At 36.8% G+C, this 22,368-nt stretch overlaps 1 protein-coding gene across 1 annotated transcript; it reads right to left on the reverse strand.

Moving 5' to 3' along the window:
* Window positions 1–235: 235 nt before the first annotated feature.
* Window positions 236–19,643, reverse strand: pmp22b (peripheral myelin protein 22b). The gene is made up of 5 exons (XM_061907673.1): window positions 19,455–19,643; window positions 19,086–19,172; window positions 18,909–19,002; window positions 11,647–11,787; window positions 236–1,299 (listed from the first exon to the last, which is right to left on the reverse strand). The coding sequence occupies exons 2-5, from the start codon at window positions 19,161–19,163 to the stop codon at window positions 1,139–1,141; spliced, it is 474 nt and encodes a 157-aa protein (XP_061763657.1). The 5' UTR covers window positions 19,164–19,172; window positions 19,455–19,643; the 3' UTR covers window positions 236–1,138.
* Between the last annotated feature and the right edge of the window lie 2,725 nt (window positions 19,644–22,368).

The following is a 22,368-nucleotide window of genomic DNA, read 5'->3' on the forward strand; positions in this document are numbered from 1 at the left end:
ACGTCCTCTTTAATCGGTACACTTGAACACAGTTAGCAGCTGGCTAATATGCTTCAGTCAACACAACACACACCAACTATAAGGAGGGGGCGGGGGGGGGGGGGGGTCAGTCGTCATCAGAGTGCATCTCCTCCCACTGGACCCGCACGTCAACATGCACGAGACTCTACCACATGTGACGTCCACACTTCAACATACTTTACTGGCTTGCAGGGAACATTTCATACAAAGCGAGTGGTTGGAAATTAGTTTTTATTTTCACCTCATAGCCCTGCTAGTGTGCGTGTGTGTGTGTGTGTGTGTGTGTGTGTGTGTGTGTTTTTTTTTATCCCGCATGCATCAAGTAAATACTTCAGTCCCTTTTTTATTCTTTAATCCGAGAAATACGTCAGCGTTAGCGAGCTAATAGTTTAATGCCATTCAGGGAGCGCCGGCGGCACACATATATGAGGGGGCACAGGCTGCAGCAGGTCAGAGTTCAAGTAGGCAGATGTTTGGCGTACTCTTCGGCGGTCACAAAGCGGGGAGGAAAAAAAAAGAACGAGACGTAAACTGCCAAGCCGGATTACGCGTGGTATTGATCATCCTATGCTAGCTGTAGTGAACACGCGACGTAGCGTAGCTTTAACCTTGGTAGTCGTGAAGAGGAATGATACATATTTTTAGAATATCGTAGCACCATCTTTTTTTTGTTGAAAAGAAGAAATAGAAAAGAATAACGACGGAGAGTAAAACGAAACGGAACAATGCTATGCTAGCTACACGCGGATGTTAACAGTCTTCTTTTTAATAACGCAAACTTCTTTTTTTTTTTTTTTTTTTTTTTTTTTTTTTACACGTAACATGCACTTTTTGGTTAATTCCGGTTAATCCCTTTGGCAAAAAAAAAAACACAAAAATAAAGTTGTAATGATGTTACAAACAAACGCTGAGGCACTTAATGAAGCGAACGTGACGGAGCAACACAAAAACTATGTACACGTATGTAAAAGTGTTACATTATAAATAGGTTTTAAACCATAGATACTATATACATCTTCAGACAGTGATGGTTGCTTTGGGCGTTGGCGAGTGGTCACCGTGGCGGTGGGGCCGGGGGAGGGAGCGGAGCCAGGGTTCGGGCGGGCGGCGGGGCGGCTCATTCTCGCTTCCTAAGGATGACGTAGATGAGGCCGCTGATCAGCGCCAGGGGGAAGGCCACCCACGCCAGGATGTAGGAGTAGCCGAAGACGTCCGTCTCGGGCACCCACTCCGGACTCATCACCGTGTAGATGATGGCGCCGCTCATCACGAACAAGCCTGGAAGGGAGAGAAGAAGAAAATACGGTGACTTTTCGATCAATTTGCCTTTTTTGGTCAAAACATGTAATGTCAAAGCATCGAAACGTCGTAACGTGAGGTGCCGTAACCCGAATTGTCAGCAGGAAATGTCTGCACACGAAACGTCGTAACATTAAGCATTGTAACATGAAACTTCGTAGCATTAGGCACTGTAGCGCATAACGTAGCATGGAACGCGACAAGAAACATTGTAACATGAAACGATGTAACAGCAAACAACGTCAAAACAAATGATCGTAGCACGAAACATCGTTGCATGAAACGTCATAACATTGAAAAAAATGTAACATTGAAACATTGTTACATGAAACGTCATAACATAAGCCTAACACGACATGTCGTAACATGAAATGTCAACACACGAAACGTAACATGAGACGTAACGTTAAACGTTTTTCCATGGAACATTGTAACGTCGAAATATGAAACATTGTAGCACGAAACATTGTAACACAATATGCTGTAGCACTAAACAATGTAACACAAAACGCCGTAACACGAAACACTCTAACACAAAACACAGTAACACTGTAACACAAAATGTCGTAACATCAAACATTGTAACATTAGGCACTGTAGCGCATAACTTAACATGGAGCGCGACAAGAACATTGTAACATGAAACGATGTAACAGCAAACAACGTCAAAACAAATGATAGTAGCACGGAACATCGTTGCATGGAACGTCATAACATTGAAAAAAATGTAACATCGAAACATTGTTACATGAAACATCATAACATTAAGCCTTGTAACACGACATGTCGTAACATGAAATCTCAACACACGAAACGTAACATGAGACGTTGTAGCGTTAAACATTGTTGCATGGAACATTGTAACGTTGTTACGTCGGAACATGAAACATTGTAGCACGAAACATTGTAACACGATATGCTGTAGCACTAAACATTGTAACACGATATGCTGTATCACTAAACATTGTAACACAAAACACAGTAACACTGTAACACAAAATTTTGTAACATCAAACATTGTAACATGAAACTTCGTGACATTAGGCACTGTAGCGCATAACGTAGCATGGAACGCGACAAGAAACATTGTAACATGAAACGATGTAACAGCAAACAACGTCAAAACAAATGATCGTAGCACGAAACATCGTTGCATGAAACGTCATAACATTGAAAAAAATGTAACAGTGAAACATTGTTACATGAAACGTCATAACATAAGCCTAACACGACATGTCGTAACATGAAATGTCAACACACGAAACGTAACATGAGACGTAACGTTAAACGTTGTTACATGGAACATTGTAACGTTGTTACGTCGAAATATGAAACATTGTAGCACGAAACATTGTAACACAATATGCTGTAGCACTAAACATTGTAACACAAAACGCCGTAACACGAAACACTCTAACACAAAACACAGTAACACTGTAACACAAAATGTCGTAACATCAAACATTGTAACATTAGGCACTGTAGCGCATAACTTAACATGGAGCGCGACAAGAACATTGTAACGTGAAACGATGTAACAGCAAACAACGTCAAAACAAATGATCGTAGCACGAAACATCGTGGCATGAAACGTCATAACGTTGAAAAAATGTAACGTCGAAACATTGTTACATAAAACGTCATAACATTAAGCTTTGTAACACGACACGTCGTAACATGAAATGTCAACACACAAAACGTAACATGAGACGTTGTAACGTTAAACATTGTTACATGGAACATTGTAACGTTGTTACGTCGGAATATGAAACATTGTAGCACGAAACATTGTAACACGATATGCTGTAGCACTAAACATTGTAACACAAAACACAGTAACACTGTAACACAAAATGTTGTAACATCAAACATTGTAACATGAAACTTCGTAACATTAGGCACTGTAGCGCATAATGTAGCATGGAACACGACAAGAAACATTGTAACATGAAACGATGTAACAGCAAAACAACGTCAAAACAAATGATCGTAGCACAAAACATCGTTGCATGAAACGTCATAACATTGAAAAAATGTAACATCGAAACATTGTTACATGAAACGTCATAACATGAAGCTTTGTAACACGACATGTCGTAACATGAAATGTCAACACACAAAACATTGTAACATGAAACGATGTAACAGCAAACAACGTCAAAACAAATGACCGTAGCACGAAACATCGTTGCATGAAACGTCATAACATTGAAAAAAATGTAACATCGAAACATTGTTACATGAAACGTCATAACATTAAGCCGTGTAACACGACATGTAACATGAAATGTCAACACACGAAACGTAACATGAGACGTTGTAACGGCGCGGAACATTGTAACATTGTTACGTCGAAACATGAAATATTGTAGCACAACACATTGTAACCCAATATGCTGTAGCACTAAATATTGTAACACAAAATGCTGTAACACGAAACACCGTAACACGAAACACCGTAACACGAAACACTCTAACACGAAACACTCTAACACAAAACACAGTAACACTGTAACACAAAATGTCGTAACATCAAACGTTGTAACATGGAACTTCGTAACATTAGGCACTGTAGCGCATACCTTAACATGAAGCGCGACAAGAAACATTGTTACATGAAATTATGTAACAGCAAATAACGTCAAAACAAATGATCCTGAAATATCGTTATGTGAAACATTTTAACACTGAAAAAACGTAATGTCAAAATAGATTATCACAACACGATACATTGATACATGAAACGTCATAATGCTGAACATTGTGTAACACGACATGTCGTAACATGAAATGTCGAAACACGAAACATACCATGAAACATAATAATAAACATTGTTACACAGAACATTGTAACTTTTGTTACTTCAAAACAAGTAACAGTGTTGCACAAAACATTGAAGCATTGTTACGTCGAAACATGAAACGTTGTCGCACAAAACATTGTAACATGAAATGCTGTTGCACTAAATATCGTAACACGAAACACCGTAGCACAGTAACACAAAACACTGTAACACAAAATGTTGTAACATTACACACATTGTAGCATGAAACTTCGTAACATTAAGCACTTTAGCGCATAACGTAACATGGAACGCGACAAGAAACATTGTAAAATGAAACTATGTAACAGCAAACAGCATCAAAACAAATGATCATAGCACGAGACATCGCTGCATGAAACGTCGTGACATTGAAAAACGTAACGTCAAAGTAAATGATCATAACACAAAACAATGTTACATGAAATGTCATGACATTAAACATTGTGTAACAGGAAACGTCGTAACACAAAATGTCTGAACACGAAACGCTGTAACATTAAACATTGTAACATGAAACTTCATAAGATTAGGCACTGCAGTGCATAACTTAACATGGAACGCGACAAGAAAAGAAACATCGTAACATGAAACGATCTAACAGCAAACAACGTCAAAACAAACGATCATAGCACAAAACATTGCTACATGAAACGTCATAACATTGAAAAACATAACGTAAAAATAAATTGTTATAACACGAAACATTCACCTTCATTCACGTATTCTTACACGCTAGCCCATAACTAGTTGATTTCATTTTTTGTATAGTTTGGGTAATTTCTGAAACATGAAATGATGTAACCGCAAACATTGTAACACGAAACATCGTAACAGGAAACATAACACAAAACGTATCACGGAACATTGTAACATGAAATGTCAAAATACGAAACATAACACGAAACATTCTAACATGAAATGTCAAAACACAAAACGTAAAACAAAACGTTCTAACACAAAAATTCCCAACAAGAAACATCCTAACACGAAAATTCCTAACACGAAACGTCCTAACACAAAATGTCAAAACAGGACAGGTAACACGTAATGTTGTGACATGAATTGCCATAACACTAAATGTTTTAACATTAAACATTGTAACACAGAATGTAACACAAAATCATTTCGACATGAATAGGCGCCAGCGCCCCCTGCGACCACAAAAGGGAATAAGCGGTAGAAAATGGATGGATGGATGGATAAAGCAAATTCACATTAAGCACTGAAACACGGAACTTACCACGAAAGGTCGTAACATGAAACGTTAAAACATTAGACGATTTAACTGCAAAGTTTGTACCGCGAAAAATGCAAATATGACACAAATGAGCATACCATGACACATTGTAACACTAAATGTCGTAACATGAAACATTGTGATACGAAATGTCAAAACGTCAAATGTCGTAACACAAAACGTCGTAACATGAAAGCTCGTAATCTGATTTGTCAACATGAGACGTTGTTACACAAAATGTCTGAACACGAAATGTCCGAACACGAAACGTTGTAACATTAAACATTGTAACACAGAACATTGTGACGTTGAAACTTCATAACATAACTGTAACACGGAACCTAACATGATATGACAAATAACATTGTAACACGAAACGTCGTAACATGAAACATTAAAACATAAAATTTCATAACATGAAACGTAACACAAAACATTGTAACATTAAACATTGTAACACGGAACATTGTAATACGGAAGATAACAGCTAACATGGTAACACAAAATGTATAAAACATGAAACTTCGTAACGCGAAACGTCGTAACACAAATTACTGTAACATAAAAGTCATAACGGCAAATGTAACACGAAATGTTGTAACACGTAAAATTGTTGCCCAAAACATTGTAACACAAAATATCGTCACATTAAACGCAATACGAAACGTCGTAACCGTAAACATTCTCACTTGATACGATGTAACGGCAAACATTGCAACGCAAAACCTCGTAACACATGTAAACATGTCAAGCAGTCCCTAAAAGGGTCGCCCATCACTTACCACGAAAAGTCATAACATGAAACATTATAACATGGGATGATATAACTGCAAAGTTTGTACTGCAAATAATCGAAACATGACACAAACTATCATACCATGACACATTGTAACGCTAAATGTCGTAACATGAAACATTGTCATACGAAATGTCAAAACATGAAATGTCAAAACGTGAAATGCCGTAACACGAAACGTTGTAACCTGAATTGTCAGCATGTAACGTCGTAACACAAAATGGCTAAACACGAAATAGCTGAACATGAAACTTTGTAACAGTAAACATTGTAACACAGAACATTGTGACATGGAAACTTCATAAGATAACTGTAACACAGAACTTAGCATGACATGACAAAGAACATTGTAACATGAAACTTCAAAACATAACACAAATTATTATAACACAAAACACTGTAACATGAAACATCGTAACATTAAACATTGTAACACGAAACGTAACATGAAACATTGCAACATACAATTTCAAAGCACGAAACGTAACACCAAACATTGTAACACGGAACATAACAGCATACACTGAATCACACAATGTCAAATCATGAAACATCGTAACGCGAAATGTCATAACATAAATTAGTGTAACATAAAACGTCATAGCGACAAATGTAACACGAAAGATTGTAACATTTTAACACACAATGTTGTCACATTCAACGCAATATGAAACGTCATAACCGAAAACATTGTTACATGAGACGATGTAACAGCAAACATTGCAACGGAAAACCTCGTAACACATGTAAACATGTCAAGCAGCCTCTTAAATGGTCGCCCGTCACTTACCACGAAAGGTCGCAACATGAAACATTATAACATGAGACGATTTAACTGCAAAGTTTGTACCGCAAAAAATTGAAACATGATGCAAATTATCATACCGTGACACGTTGTAGCACTAAATGTCGTAACATGAAACATTGTCATACAAAATGTCAAAACGTGAAATGTCAAAACATGAAATGTCGTAACACGAAACGTAACATGAAATGTTGTAACCCAAATTGTAAACATGAAACATCGTAATACGAAATGTCTGAACACGAAACGTTGTAACATTAAACATTGTAACACAGAACATCGTGACATTGAAACTTCATAACATAACTGTAACACAGAACTTAACATGACATGAAAAAGAACATTGTAACATGAAACTTGGAAACATAACACAAATGATTATAACACAAAACATTGTAACATGAAACATCGTAACATAAACATTGTAACACGAAACGTCGTAACATGAAACATTGCAACATACAGTTTCAAAACACGAAACTTAACACCAAACATCAAAACATTAAGCATTGTAACACGGAACATAACAGCAAACACTGTAACACACAATGTCAAAACATGAAACATCGTAATGCGAAACATCATAACAAATTAGTGTAACATAAAACGTCATAACACAAATTAATGTAACATAAAAAGTCATAACGGCAAATGTAACACGAAACGTTGTAACACGTAAAAACCTAACCCAAAATGTTGTCACATTAAACGGAATACAAAACGTCATAACCGGAAACATTGTAACATGAGACGATGTAACAGCAAACATTGCAACGCAAAACCTTGTAACACATGTAAACTTTTCAAGCATTCCCTAAAATGGTCACCCGTCACTTACCACGAAAAGTCATAGCATTAAACATTATAACATGAGAGGATTTAACTGCAAAGTTTGTAAAGCAAATTATCGAAACATGACACAAACTATCATACCATGACACATTGTTATGCTAAATATCGTAACATGAAACATTGTCATACGAAATGTCAAAACGTGAAATGTCGTAACACGAAACGTCGTAACCTGAATTGTAAACATGAAACGTCGTAACACAAAATGTCTAAACACGAAATATCTGAACACGAAACGTTTTAACAAACATTGTAACACAGAACATCGTGACATGGAAACTTCATAACAAAACTAACACGGAACTTAACATGACATGACAAAGAACATTGTAACATGAAACTTCAAAACATAACACAAATTACTATAACACAAAACATTGTAATATGAATTATCGTAACATTAAACATTGTAACACGAAACGTCGTAACATGAAACATTGCAACATAAAATTTCAAAGCATGAAACGTAGCACAAAACATTGTTACGTTAATTTTCAAAGCACGAAACGTGACTCAAAACATTGTAACATTAAACATTGTAACATATAACACGAAAGATAACAGCATACACTGTAACACAAAACGTCAAAACATGAAACATCGTAACAGGAAACGTCATAACAAAAATTACTGTAACATAAAAGTAATTTGTAACACGAAACGTTTCTACCAGTAAATTTGTTGCACGCAACATCGTAACAAAATGTTGTCACATTAAACGCAGTACAAAATGTCAAAACATGAAACATCATAACGGCAAACATCATAACACAAATTAGTGTAAAATAAAACGTCATAACGGCAAATGTAACACCTAAAATTGTTACACGCAACATCGCAACAAAATGTCGTCTCATTAAACGCAATACAAAATGTCAAAACATGAAACATCGTAACACGAAACGTCATAACGCAAATTACTGTAACATAAAAGTCACAACAGCAAATGTAACACGAAACGTTTTAACCGGTAAAATTGTCGCACAAAACATGGTAACACAAAATGTCGTCACATTATACGCAATACAAAATGTCAAAACATGTAACATCAGAGCAGGAAACGCCACAACACAAATTAGTGTAACATAAAAGTCATAACGGCAAATGTAACACGAAACGTTTCAACCAGTAAAATTGTCGCACGAAACATCGTGACAAAATGTCGTCACATTAAACACAGTACAAAATGTCAAAACATGAAACATCATAACGGCAAAAATAACACAAATTAGTGTAGCATAAAACGTCATAACGGCAAATGTAACACGTAATGTTGTAACATGTAAAATTGTTACACGCAACATCGCAACAAATGTCGTCACATTAAACGCAATACAAAATGTCAAAACATGAAACATCGTAACACGAAACGTCATAACACAAATTACTGTAACATAAAAGTCACAACAGCAAATGTAACACGAAACATTTCAACCCGTAAAATTGTCGCACCAAACATGGTAACACAAAATGTTGTCACATTAAACGCAATACAAAATGTCAAAACATGAAACATCGTAACACGAAACATCATAACGCAAATTACTGTAACATAAAAGTCACAACAGCAAATGTAACACGAAACGTTTCAACCCGTAAAATTGTAGCACAAAACATGGTAACACAAAATGTCGTCACATTATACGCAATACAAAATGTCAAAACATGTAACAGGAAACGTCACAACACAAATTAGTGTAACACGAAAGTCGTAACAGCAAATGTAACACGAAACGTTTCAACCCGTAAAATTGTAGCACAAAACATGGTAACACAAAATGTCGTCACATTATACGCAATACAAAATGTCAAAACATGTAACAGGAAACGTCACAACACAAATTAGTGTAACACGAAAGTCGTAACAGCAAATGTAACACGAAACGTTTCAACCCGTAAAATTGTAGCACAAAACATGGTAACACAAAATGTCGTCACATTATACGCAATACAAAATGTCAAAACATGAAACATCGGAGCAGGAAACGTCACAACACAAATTAGTGTAACACAAAACGTCATAATGGCAAATGTAACACGTAATGTTGTAACATGTAAAATTGTTACATGCGACATCGCAACAAAATGTTGTCACATTAAGCGCAGTACAAAATGTCAAAACATGAAACATTGTAGCAGGAAACGTCACAACACAAATTAGTGTAACATAAAAGTCATAACAGCAAATGTAACACGAAACGTTTCAACCCGTAAAATTGTCGCACGAAACATCGTAACTTCACATTAAACGCAATACAAAATGTCAAAACATGAAACATCGGAGCAGGAAACGTCACAACACAAATTAGTGTAACATAAAAGTCATAACGGCAAATGTAACACGAAACGTTTCAACCAGTAAAATTGTCGCACGAAACATCGTAACAAAATGTCGTCACATTAAACACAGTACAAAATGTCAAAACATGAAACATCATAACGGCAAAAATAACACAAATTAGTGTAGCATAAAACGTCATAACGGCAGATGTAACACGTGATGTTGTAACATGTAAAATTGTTACACGCAACATCGCAACAAATGTCGTCACATTAAACGCAATACAAAATGTCAAAACATGAAACATCGTAACACGAAACGTCATAACACAAATTACTGTAACATAAAAGTCACAACAGCAAATGTAACACGAAACGTTTCAACCCGTAAAATTGTCGCACAAAACATGGCAACACAAAATGTCGTCACATTATACGCAATACAAAATGTCAAAACATGTAACATTGGTGCAGGAAACGTCACAACACAAGTTAGTGTAACATAAAAGTCATAACGGCAAATGTAACACGAAACGTTTCAACCCGTAAAATTGTTGCACGAAACATCGTAACATTGCAACAAAATGTCGTCACATAAATACAAAATGTCAAAACATTGTCGCACAAAACATGGTAACACAAAATGTCGTCACATTATACGCAATACAAAATGTCAAAACATGAAACATCGGAGCAGGAAACATCACAACACAAATTAGTGTAGCATAAAACGTCATAATGGCAAATGTAACACGTAATGTTGTAACATGTAAAATTGTTACATGCGACATCGCAACAAAATGTTGTCACATTAAGCGCAGTACAATATGTCAAAACATGAAACATCGTAGCAGGAAACGTCACAACACAAATTAGTGTAACACAAAAGTCACAACAGCAAATGTAACACGAAACGTTTCAACCCGTAAAATTGTCGCACGAAACATCGTAACTTCACATTAAACGCAATACAAAATGTCAAAACATGAAACATCGGAGCAGGAAACGTCACAACACAAATTAGTGTAACATAAAAGTCATAACAACAAATGTAGCACGAAACGTTTCAACACGTAAAATTGTCGCATGAAACATCGTAACTTCACATTAAACGCAATACATAATGTCAAAACATGAAACATCGGAGCAGGAAACGTCACAACACAAATTAGTATAACATAAAAGTCATAACAGCAAATGTAACACGAAACGTTTCAACACGTAAAATTGTCGTAAGGAAAAATCGTAACTTCACATTAAACGCAATGCGAAATGTCATAACCCGAAACAATGTAACATGAGACGACGTAGCCCCATAACACATGTCAAGCAGTCCCTGAAACGGTCGCCCGTCTCTCATGCTTTTGTCCACTCCGGTTGCCTCGCCTCGGCAGGAACTGAAACTGAAAGTTAACTCAAAGGTGGGTCCAGCTCATCACATGAGTGTTCGATTCTTAGGCGTTCTTGGACATGATCCTCGGACGCCACACGCTAAGTGTGCTGCGACAACACCGTGCGCGTTAGTACTCACTGGCGAGGATCTGGAAGGTTCCGGTGACGAAGAAGCGTCCGCCCTTCTGCAGAGTGAAGAGCTGGCAGAAGAAGAGGAAGAGCGACAGGCAGCTGAAGATGATGGACAGGATCATGAGGGCCTGCACCGCTTGGATCCACTCTGCACGGACGCACAAAACACACACAATCGATGAGCGGCCCACTCGGCGCCGTCAAAACGCCGGCGTAATGGATCCGTCGGTGGATCGTATTCCCTCAAAGCCCCGCCCCTCGCTCCAAATGTCCTCCATCGACCCAGACTCCATTAACCCATTAAGTGGCCATGCTGGGAATTGACCCGGACGGGACGCAACATTAGGAACATCTCCGCCTTGTAAAGTCATCACCGGGGCCAACAATATGACGTGTAACTCACCAGCCTGGCCACTAGATGGAGACATTTACTCCCACTGATGGATGCTGTAATAAGTCATGCTCCTGAAAGCCACTACTACTGTCTGATAGTTTATATATCAATGATGAAATATTAACATCGCAACACACGCCAATTTTAAATTTCCCGCGGAGTTTCCTGTTGAAAACGTCGCGGAATGATGACGCGTTTTGTCTCTTTTCATCGCGGAATTACACGGTATTTTGGACATCTTTGTTGCGGAATCTTTTTGCAATTTGTTCAATTGATAATGGAGACGTCAAAGAAGAAAGATGTAGGTGGGAAGCACACGGTGTTTCCTTGTTTAAAATTCCCGGAGGTGAAGCTTTACTACGGATCGGAGCGGTCAAGCGAACATGGATCCCGACTACATGTCAACCGGCAGTTTTCGGTGAGAAAATTGTGGCAATAAGTCGCCTCTCACCGGAGATCAGCGGAGCTAGCGTCCTCATGCAGCTGTCGTGACTTCTCTCAGAGACTCTGGCGTCAAAACACCTGTGGCCACACCCCTCTGACTTAAAGGTACTATTTAACTCACTAAAACACTAGCAACACTATAGGCAGATAAGTTATTTTCCGGAATTATCCTAGTAAATGTGTCTAATTACATCTGAATCGCTCTCACTGCATAGTAACATGCTACCATCATACATGCTAAAATTCTACCATCATACATGCTGATGTTCCAATGTTAAACATGTCACCATGCTACCATCACTCATGCTAACACACTACCACCATACATAGTAACATGCTACCATCATACATGCTAACACACTACCACATACATAGTAACATGCTACCATCATACATGCTAACACACTACCATCATACATGCTGATGTTCCAATGTTAAACATGTCACCATGCTACCATCACTCATGCTAACACACTACCACCATACATAGTAACATGCTACCGTCATACATGCTAACACACTACCACCATACATAGTAACATGCTACCATCATACATGCTAACACACTACCACCATACATAGTAACATGCTACCATCATACATGCTAAAATTCTACCATCATACATGCTGATGTTCCAATGTTAAATATGTTACCATGCTACCATCACTCATGCTAACACACTACCACCATAAATAGTAACTTGCTACCACCATGCATGCTACCATGCTACCATCACTCATGCTAACACACTACCACCATACATAGTAACATGCTACCATCATACATGCTAAAATTCTACCATCATCCATGCTGATGTTCCAATGTTAAACATGTTACTATGATACCATCATTCATGCTAACACACTACCACCATACATAGTAACATGCTACCATCATACATGCTAAAATTCTACCATCATACATGCTGATGTTCCAATGTTAAACATGTTACCATGCTACCATCATTCATGCTAACACACTACCACCGTAAATAGTAACTTGCTACCATCATACATGCTAAAATTCTACCATCATACATGCTGATGTTCCAATGTTAAACATGTTACCATGCTACCATCATTCATGCTAACACACTACCACCATACATAGTAACATGCTACCATCATACATGCTAAAATTATACCATCATACATGCTGATGTTCCAATGTTAAACATGTTACCATGCTACCATCATTAATGCTAACACACTACCACCATACATAGTAACATGCTACCATCATACATGCTAAAATTCTACCATCATACATGCTGATGTTCCAATGTTAAATATGTTACCATGCTACCATCACTCATGCTAACACGCTACCACCATAAATAGTAACTTGCTACCACCATACATGCTACCATGCTACCATCATACATGCGGATGTGCCAATGGTACACATGCTACCATCATACATGCTCACTTTCTACCATCACGCACGCTACTGTGCTACCATCATATATGCTACCGTGCTACCAACATACACGCTCACATTCTACCACCATGCATGCTACCATTCACACTAACACACAAAAACATCCACACCCATGGCCACACCCCTCCGACTTTCAGGATACGACCATATAATCTCACTAAAACACTCGTAACACAATAAGCAGATAAGGGACTTTCCAGAAATATCCTAGTAAATGTGTCTAATAACATCTGAATCGCTCCCACTACCCTCGTCTTTATTTCTATTTTTTTTCTAGTCCTTCACTCTCACTTTCCTCATCCACGAACCTTTCATTCTCGCTCTAATTAATGGGAAATTGTCGCTTTCTTGGTATGAATCGCTCTCGCTGCTGGTGGCCATGATTGTAAACAATGTTCAGATGTGAGGAGCTCCACAACCCGTGACGTCACGCGCACATGGTCTGCTACTTCCGGTACAGGCAAGGCTTTTTTATTAGCGAACAAAAGTTGCCAACTTTATCGTGGATGTTCTCTACTAAATCCTTTCAGCAAAAATGTGGCAAAATAGAGACATGATGAAGTATGACACATAGAATGGAGCTGCTATCCCCGTTTGAATAAGAAAATGTCATTTCAGTAGGCCTTTAAGTCTCTTTAAAAAAAAACACACCTTTCATGCTAAATTATGATCTGCCGAGCCAAAATAAGGCATAATAAATGTAATGTTTACAAAGTACTGGCCTGCAGGGGGTACGTTGTGGGCGTCTACCACATTTCGTTTGTCCGGATTAAATGAAAAATGTTTGCCGACTCAGCTGTTCGTTTTTTTATTTTTTTAATGTAAAATCTATATTTGCTTTTTTTCTCTTTTTTTAAATTTTTTTATTTTTACAGTATGTCACTGTAAAATCTCTGGACCGACAGGTTTTTTTTTGTAAAATTGACAATATTAAAAAAAATAATAAATGTTTACAGTATTTTACCATAAACTGTAGTGGAGGAAAAAAAAATAACTACAATGGAAAAAAAAATTAAAAATTAAAAAAAAATTAAAAAATACTACAATGGAATACAGTACCAGTTATGTTTTTACAGTAAAATTGTGGAAACTGAATTGACAGGTTTTTATTTTTTTTTCATAAAATCGACAATTTTTTATTTAAATTTTTTACCGTATTTTACGGTAAAATCCACAATTTTTTTCCACTACATTACTGTCAATTGAATTCAGTACCACTTTTCATTTTACAGTAAAATTGTGGAAACTGAACTGACAGGTTTTTTAAAAATATTTTTTATAAAATCGACAATTTTTTCATTTTATTATTATTATTTTTTGACCGCATTTTACAGTAAAATCCACAATTGTTTTCCACTACATTACTGTCAATTGAATACGGTACCCCTTTTTTTTTTTTGAGTAAAATTGTGGAATCTGAACTGACAGGTTTTTTAAATGTTTTTATAAAATCCCCCAAAAATTTATTTTTATTTTTTACAGTATTTTACAGTAAAATCGACAATTGTTTTCCACTACATTACTGTCAATTAAATTCAATACCACTTTTTTTTTACAGTAAAATTGTGGAAACTGAACTGACAGGTTTTTAAAAAATATTTTTTATAAAATCGACAATTTTTTCATTTTATTATTATATTATTATTTTTACCGTATTTTACGGTAAAATCCACAATTGTTTTCCACTACATTACTGTCAATTGAATTCAGTACCACTTTTTTTTTTTTTTTTTACAGTAAAATTGTGGAAACTGGGCTGACAGGTTTTTTTTAAATATTTTTTATAAAATCGACAATTTTTTTATTTTATTATTATTATTATTCTACCGTATTTTACGGTAAAATCCACAATTTTTTCCACTACATTACTGTCAATTGAATACGGTACCACTTTTTATTTTTTACAGTAAAATTGTGGAAACTGAACTGACAGTTTTTTTAAAAATATTTTTTATAAAGTCGACAATTTTTTTTATTTTATTATTATTATTTTTTTACCGTATTTTACGGTAAAATCCACAATTTTTCCACTATATTACTGTCAATTGAATACGGTACCACTTTTTTTTTTTACAGGAAAATTGTGGAAACTGAACTGACAGGTTTTTTAAAATATTTTTTATAAATTCGATTATTTTTTTATTTTATTATTATTATTTTTTACTTTATTTTACAGTAAAATCCACAATTTTTTTCCCACTACATTACTGTCAACTGAATTCAGTACCACTTTTTATTTTACAGTAAAATTGTGGAAACTGAACTGACAGGTTTTTTGAAAATATTTTTTAGAAAATCGACAATTTTTTTATTTCATTATTATTATTTTTGGACCGTATTTTACAGTAAAATCCACAATTTTTTTCCACTACATTACTGTCAATTGAATACAGTACTACTTTTTTTTTTTTACAGTAAAATTGTGGAAACTGAACTGACAGGTTTTTTAAAATGTTTTTATAAAATCCCCCAAAAATTTATTTTTTATTTTTTACAGTATTTTACAGTAAAATCCACAATTGTTTTCCAGTGCATTTCTGTCACTTGCAAACTGTCCCACTTTTACAGTAAAATCCAGGCGACTTTTTTACACTCTACTTTATGAATGTGTTTTTTTTTTCCCTCCACACTAATAACGTTGTTGTTTTCCACTTCCAGTGTGTGACGCATCACTTCCTGTCCAGCGCCTCCTCCCAGACGGCCGAGATAAGGTAGGAAACTCGACCCATCAGCTCGCTCGGTCAAAAAGGCGAAGCGTAATCCCCGCCGACGTCGCTCCCGCCGAGCGCGGCATTCTTCCTTCCTCCGCTGACATTTCCTGGCAGGGAGAGAGGCCACGCCCCCTCTCGCCAAGCCATAAATCAGTCACGCGGGCAAGCATCGCCAAACAGGAAGTTGTCCTGACGCCCTGCTTGTAACCGCGGCAACGGCGTGACTGAAGTAAACACAAATAAGATCCCACTTTACAGTCTTTAACTCTTTGAGAGCACTGCAATCTATTTGTGGTAAACAACATGTAGCGCTGCATCAACAAATATTTAATAATTATTACTTTACTTACCTACTTTTACTTATCATTTAAGTAAAAATAATTTTAATTATTATTTTACGTACTTAAAAATACTTTTAATTGTCTAAAAAAAGCTCTATTACAAGAACAAAAAATATATATTATATTTGTATATATATATATATGTGTGTGTGTATGTATATATGTAGATTGAGGTTTCTGAGGAATATTATTCCATTTACAAAGTAATATTTAGAAAATAAATACTTGTCCTAAACAGCTCCAATACAAGCGCAAATTTAAAAAAAAAATATACAATAAATATATATATTTAAAGTTTTGATGTTTATGAAGGAGAGTATTACATATAATAATTAAAAACTAACTACAACATCCTGTCCTATACAATTTTGCATAAAAATGATAACAAATAAAGTGGAGCAACTTTGATAAATGATTTTAATATGTTATTATTTTGGAGCTATATATATATATATAATTTAGAATTATACAATTTAAAATATAAGATAATGTGATGATGATTACATTTAAAAAAATCTCAATAAATTGTGTGATAATCTGCAAATATACATGATTAATGCCTTCTTTTTTTTTTGTACCTTTTTTTTTTGACAGCCCTTATTGAAACAAACACAATTTTCTTCCCTCAGGTCCCTAAATAGTTAAAAAAATAAAAAATAAACATACTGACCCCGTTTTATACAATTTAGCATAATAATAAATACAATGGTGCTCTCTCTCTCTGTCTCTCTCTCTCTCTATATATATATATATATATATATATATATATATATATATATATATATATATATATATATATATATATATATATATATATATATATATATATATATATAAACTCTCTTACATCAAATAATAATTACTTTTCAAAAAATCTCAATTAATTGCGTGATTTATCAGCAAATATACATGATTAATGCCATTTTTTTTATTTTTTTTTTATTTAACCGGTTATTTTAGACCTTATTGAAACCAACACAATTTGCTCCCCTCAGGTCCCTAAAGAGTTAAAAAAAAATAAAAAAGATACTGACCCTTTTTTATACAATTTAGCATAAAAAATAAATACATTGGTGCTCAATATATGTATAAAAACTCTCTTACATCAAATAATAATTAATTATTTTTTTTTTAATCTCAATACATCACGTGATTAAAATGCAAATATACATGATTAACGCCTTTTTTTTTTTTTTTACCGGTTAATTTTGACATCCCTTATTGAAACCAACACACTTTCCTCCCCTCAAGTCCCTAAAGAGTTAAACAAAAAAAAACCCAAAAAAAAAAAAACCTTTAAACTTGATTGCTCAGCATAACTTCCTGTTTGGCGACAGACACCCGCCCCTTTTTAGCGCCCCCTAAAGGCCCCGCCCCTCCCCTGCACGTGACTTCCACACACACACACACACTCAAACACACACGTGCCCGCTTGAATCAACACCCAGCGCCTCAAAAGTGAACATTCTGGGCGGCTGACATCAGGGGGGAAAAAACAACAAAAAAAACAAACCCCCCCCCCACACACACACACACACACACACACACACACACGCGTGCAACACGTCCCGAAAGTTATGCGACTCTTCTGGCGCGCTAAATAAATCTGGAAAACGAAGCAGCTGCTGCTCCTAAATTGTCCTGCAAGCTAAGACGGGGGTGGGGTCCGTCATCACTGCATGGATGGAGTACTTTAAATACTCCGCCGCCCCACCCCCACCCCCACACACACACACACACACACACACACACACACGCATAAAAGCCGGGTCACAACGCCGCATGCACGCAGGACCTCAATATGGACATCACCCCACCGACTATTTATACAGCCGCCACACATTCCCTCCCCTAGATGGCGCCCGAGGGGGCGGTGACACGCCCTCGCCATCGCCGAGTCATCCCCGCACAACATGTCCGCATCGCCGCCGCGCTCACCTCCGCTGGAGGCGGGGTCGCAGCGGTAGCCTCCATTGATGGTGGAGCAGTTGGACCACAGGTCCGAGGTCCCGATGTCACTCGAGGTCCACACCTGGGGACCAAATCACACTTAAGAAAGGGGGGGGGGAAAAAAGTGCTATATAAAAAGAGACTTGTGCTCATTCGGGGACTCACGCTGACTATGGTGGAGACGAAGAGGAGGACCAGAGCGATGATGTGGAGGAGGACGATGGCCAGGAGGAGCAGCAGCATCTTTGCAGGCTGGAGCAGAGCGAGAGACACTCAGTGTGTGTGTGTGTGTGTGTGTGTGCGTGTGTGTGTGTGCGTGTGTGTGCGTGTGTGTGTGTGTGTGTGTGAGAGACATGGGTGTGTCACTGCAGCAGCAGCGGCAGCAGCAGCGTGTCAGACACACACACACACACACACACACACACACACACTCACACACACACACACACACACACACACGCCAGCAAAAAGAGCCCATAAAGCAGCAACAAGCTGGCCAAAGTCACAAAAATGGAGGAAGTTGTGCAGACTTACATGGAGTAGAGAGAGAGAGAGATAGTGTGTGTGTGTTGTTGTTGTTGTTGTTGATCCTCGCAGGCAAAAAGGAGGGAAAAAGGAAGGAAAAAGCCAGACGTGGAAGAAGGGGTCCGAATGTAGCGCGGGAGTGTGTCTGTGTCGTCCTCGCCGTCCGTGTCAGCACATTGAGGCTGAGCGGCAGGCGGCCTGTTATAAAGTGTCTCATTATGGGAGAACAACGCCCAGCCTGCGTCACACATACACACACACACACACACACACACACACACACACACACACACATGCTTGTATTTCTGACCTTCTTGAGACTTCTGAAAAATTCCGACCTCTTTAGGACCAGCCTTTTTAAATATATATATATATATGTATACAAACCCCGTTTCCATATGAGTTGGGAATTTGCGTTTGATGTAAATATAAACAGAATACAATGATTTTCAAGCCATATTCAGTTGAATATGCTACAAAGACAACATATTTCATGTTCAAACTCATAAACTTTATTTTTTTTTTGTGTGCAAATAATCATTAACTTTAGAATTTGATGCCAGCAACACGTGACAAAGAAGTTGGGAAAGGTGGCAATAAAGCAGGAGGTCGGGAACCTTTTTGGCGCAGAGAGCCAAAAAGCCGAATATTTCAAAAAGTATTTCCGTGAGAGCCATATAATATTTTTCTTAACACTGAACACAACTAAACGTGTGAAATTTTTAAGTAGGACTCTTATATCCTCTTAATTTCTTACACAAACTTGTTATTTCATATGTTGACCAGAGGGGGAGCACTTTTAAAAGCGACACAGTCAATTAGAAAAATCACTCCTTTTTGGAACCACCCCTCATTATGTAAAAAATGAGTCACAATGAGTCACAACAGTCACAATTCCACAAGAAAAAAGCTTAAAACGTTGGCAATTTTATTAAAAGAGTTGCAATTTTACTTGACAAAAGTCACAATTTCAGAGGGAAACTTAAAAATGTTGGCAATATTATCATAATAATCAGAATTTTACTTGACAAAATGCACCGAAGCGGGATGTTGCCAGGACCGGCCTCAATCAGCGTAGAAGGCCCACCTGGGCCTTTTTATCCAATCACCTGTCGCTCTGTTATAAGCAGCATATTTTTCTTAACACTGAACACAACTAAACGTGTGCATTTTTAAGTAGGACCAACATTTCTAGGATATAAGAGGTCTCTTATTCTTTGTAATAACATTGTTATTCTGAAGCAAACTATGGAGGGGGCGTGGCCTGCGGGCCTGCAGCGAAGCGGGATGTTGCCAGGACCGGCCTCAATCAGCGTAGACGGCCCACCTGGGCCTTTTTTATCTAATCACCTGTCGCTCTGTTATAAGCAGCATATTTTCTTAACACTGAACACAACTAAACGTGCATTTTTAAGTAGGTCCAACATTTCTAGGATATAAGAATTCTCTTATATCCTCTTAATTTCTTACACAAACTTGTTATTTCATATGTTGACCGGAGGGGGAGCACTTTTAAAAGCGACACACAGTCAATTAGGAAAATCACTCCTTTTTGGGACCACCCCTCTTTATGTAAAAAATTAGTCGGAATTTCACAAGAAAAACTTACAATTTTGGCAGTATTATAATAAAAGTCGTACTTTTACTTAAAACAAGTCAAAATTGTACAAGAAAAACTGAACATTTGTGCAATATTATGATAAAAGTTGGAATTTTACGCCATAACAGTCACAATTCCACACGAAAAAAAGCTTAAAATGTTGGCAATTTTATTAAAAGAGTTGCAATTTTACTTGACAAAAGTCACAATTTCAGAGGGAAACTTAAAAATGTTGGCAATATTATCATAATAATCAGAATTTTACTTGACAAAATGCAGCGAAGCGGGATGTTGCCAGGACCGGCCTCAATCAGCGTAGAAGGCCCACCTGGGCCTTTTTATCTGATCACCTGTCGCTCTGTTATAAGCAGCATATTTTTCTTAATACTGAACACAACTAAACATGTGCATTTTTAAGTAGGACCAACATTTCTAGGATATAAGAGGTCTCTTATATCCTCTTAATTTCTTACACAAACCTGTTATTTCATATGTTGACCAGAGGGGGAGCACTTTTAAAAGCGACACAGTCAATTAGAAAAATCACACCTTTTTGGGACCACCCTCATTATGTAAAAAAATGAGTCGGAATTTCACAAGAAAAACTTACAATTTCTGCAGTATTATAATAAAAGTCGTACTTTTACTTAAAACAAGTCAAAATTGTACAAGAAAAACTGAACATGTGTGCAATATTATGATAAAAGTTGGAATTTTATGCCATAACAGTCACAATTCCACAAGAAAAAAGCTTAAAATGTTGGTAATTTTATTAAAAGAGTTGTAATTTTACTTGACAAAAGTCACAATTTCATAGGGAAACTTAAAAATGTTGGCAATATTATCATAATAATCTGAATTTTACTTGAAAAAATGCAGCGAAGCGGGATGTTGCCAGGACCGGCCTCAATCAGCGTAGAAGGCCCACCTGGGCCTTTTTATCTAATCACCTGTCGCTCTGTTATAAGCAGCATATTTTTCTTAACACTGAACACAACTAAACGTGTGCATTTTTAAGTAGGACCAACATTTCTAGGATATAAGAGGTCTCTTATATCCTCTTAATTTCTTACACAAACTTGTTATTTCATATGTTGACCAGAGGGGGAGCACTTTTGAAAGCGACACAGTCAATTAGAAAAATCACTCCTTTTTGGGACCACCCCTCATTATGGAAAAAATTAGTCGGAATTTCACAAGAAAAACGTACAATTTTGGCAGTATTATAATAAAAGTCGTACTTTTACTTAAAACAAGTCAAAATTGTACAAGAAAAACTGAACATTTGTGCCATATTATGATACAAGTTGGAATTTTACGCCA

Source organism: Nerophis ophidion, linkage group LG08, assembly GCF_033978795.1.
Source record: "Nerophis ophidion isolate RoL-2023_Sa linkage group LG08, RoL_Noph_v1.0, whole genome shotgun sequence".
Lineage (NCBI taxonomy): Eukaryota > Metazoa > Chordata > Actinopteri > Syngnathiformes > Syngnathidae > Nerophis > Nerophis ophidion.

Coding starts and splice junctions, on each gene's coding strand:
- pmp22b (XM_061907673.1), bottom strand. CDS start 19,163: ATGCTGCTGCTCCTCCTGGCCATCGTCCTCCTCCACATCATCGCTCTG. Junction 19,003..19,085: donor TCGTCTCCACCATAGTCAGC/GTGAGTCCCCGA, acceptor TTTGGTCCCCAG/GTGTGGACCTCGAGTGACAT. Junction 11,788..18,908: donor CGACCCCGCCTCCAGCGGAG/GTGAGCGCGGCG, acceptor GCGTCCGTGCAG/AGTGGATCCAAGCGGTGCAG.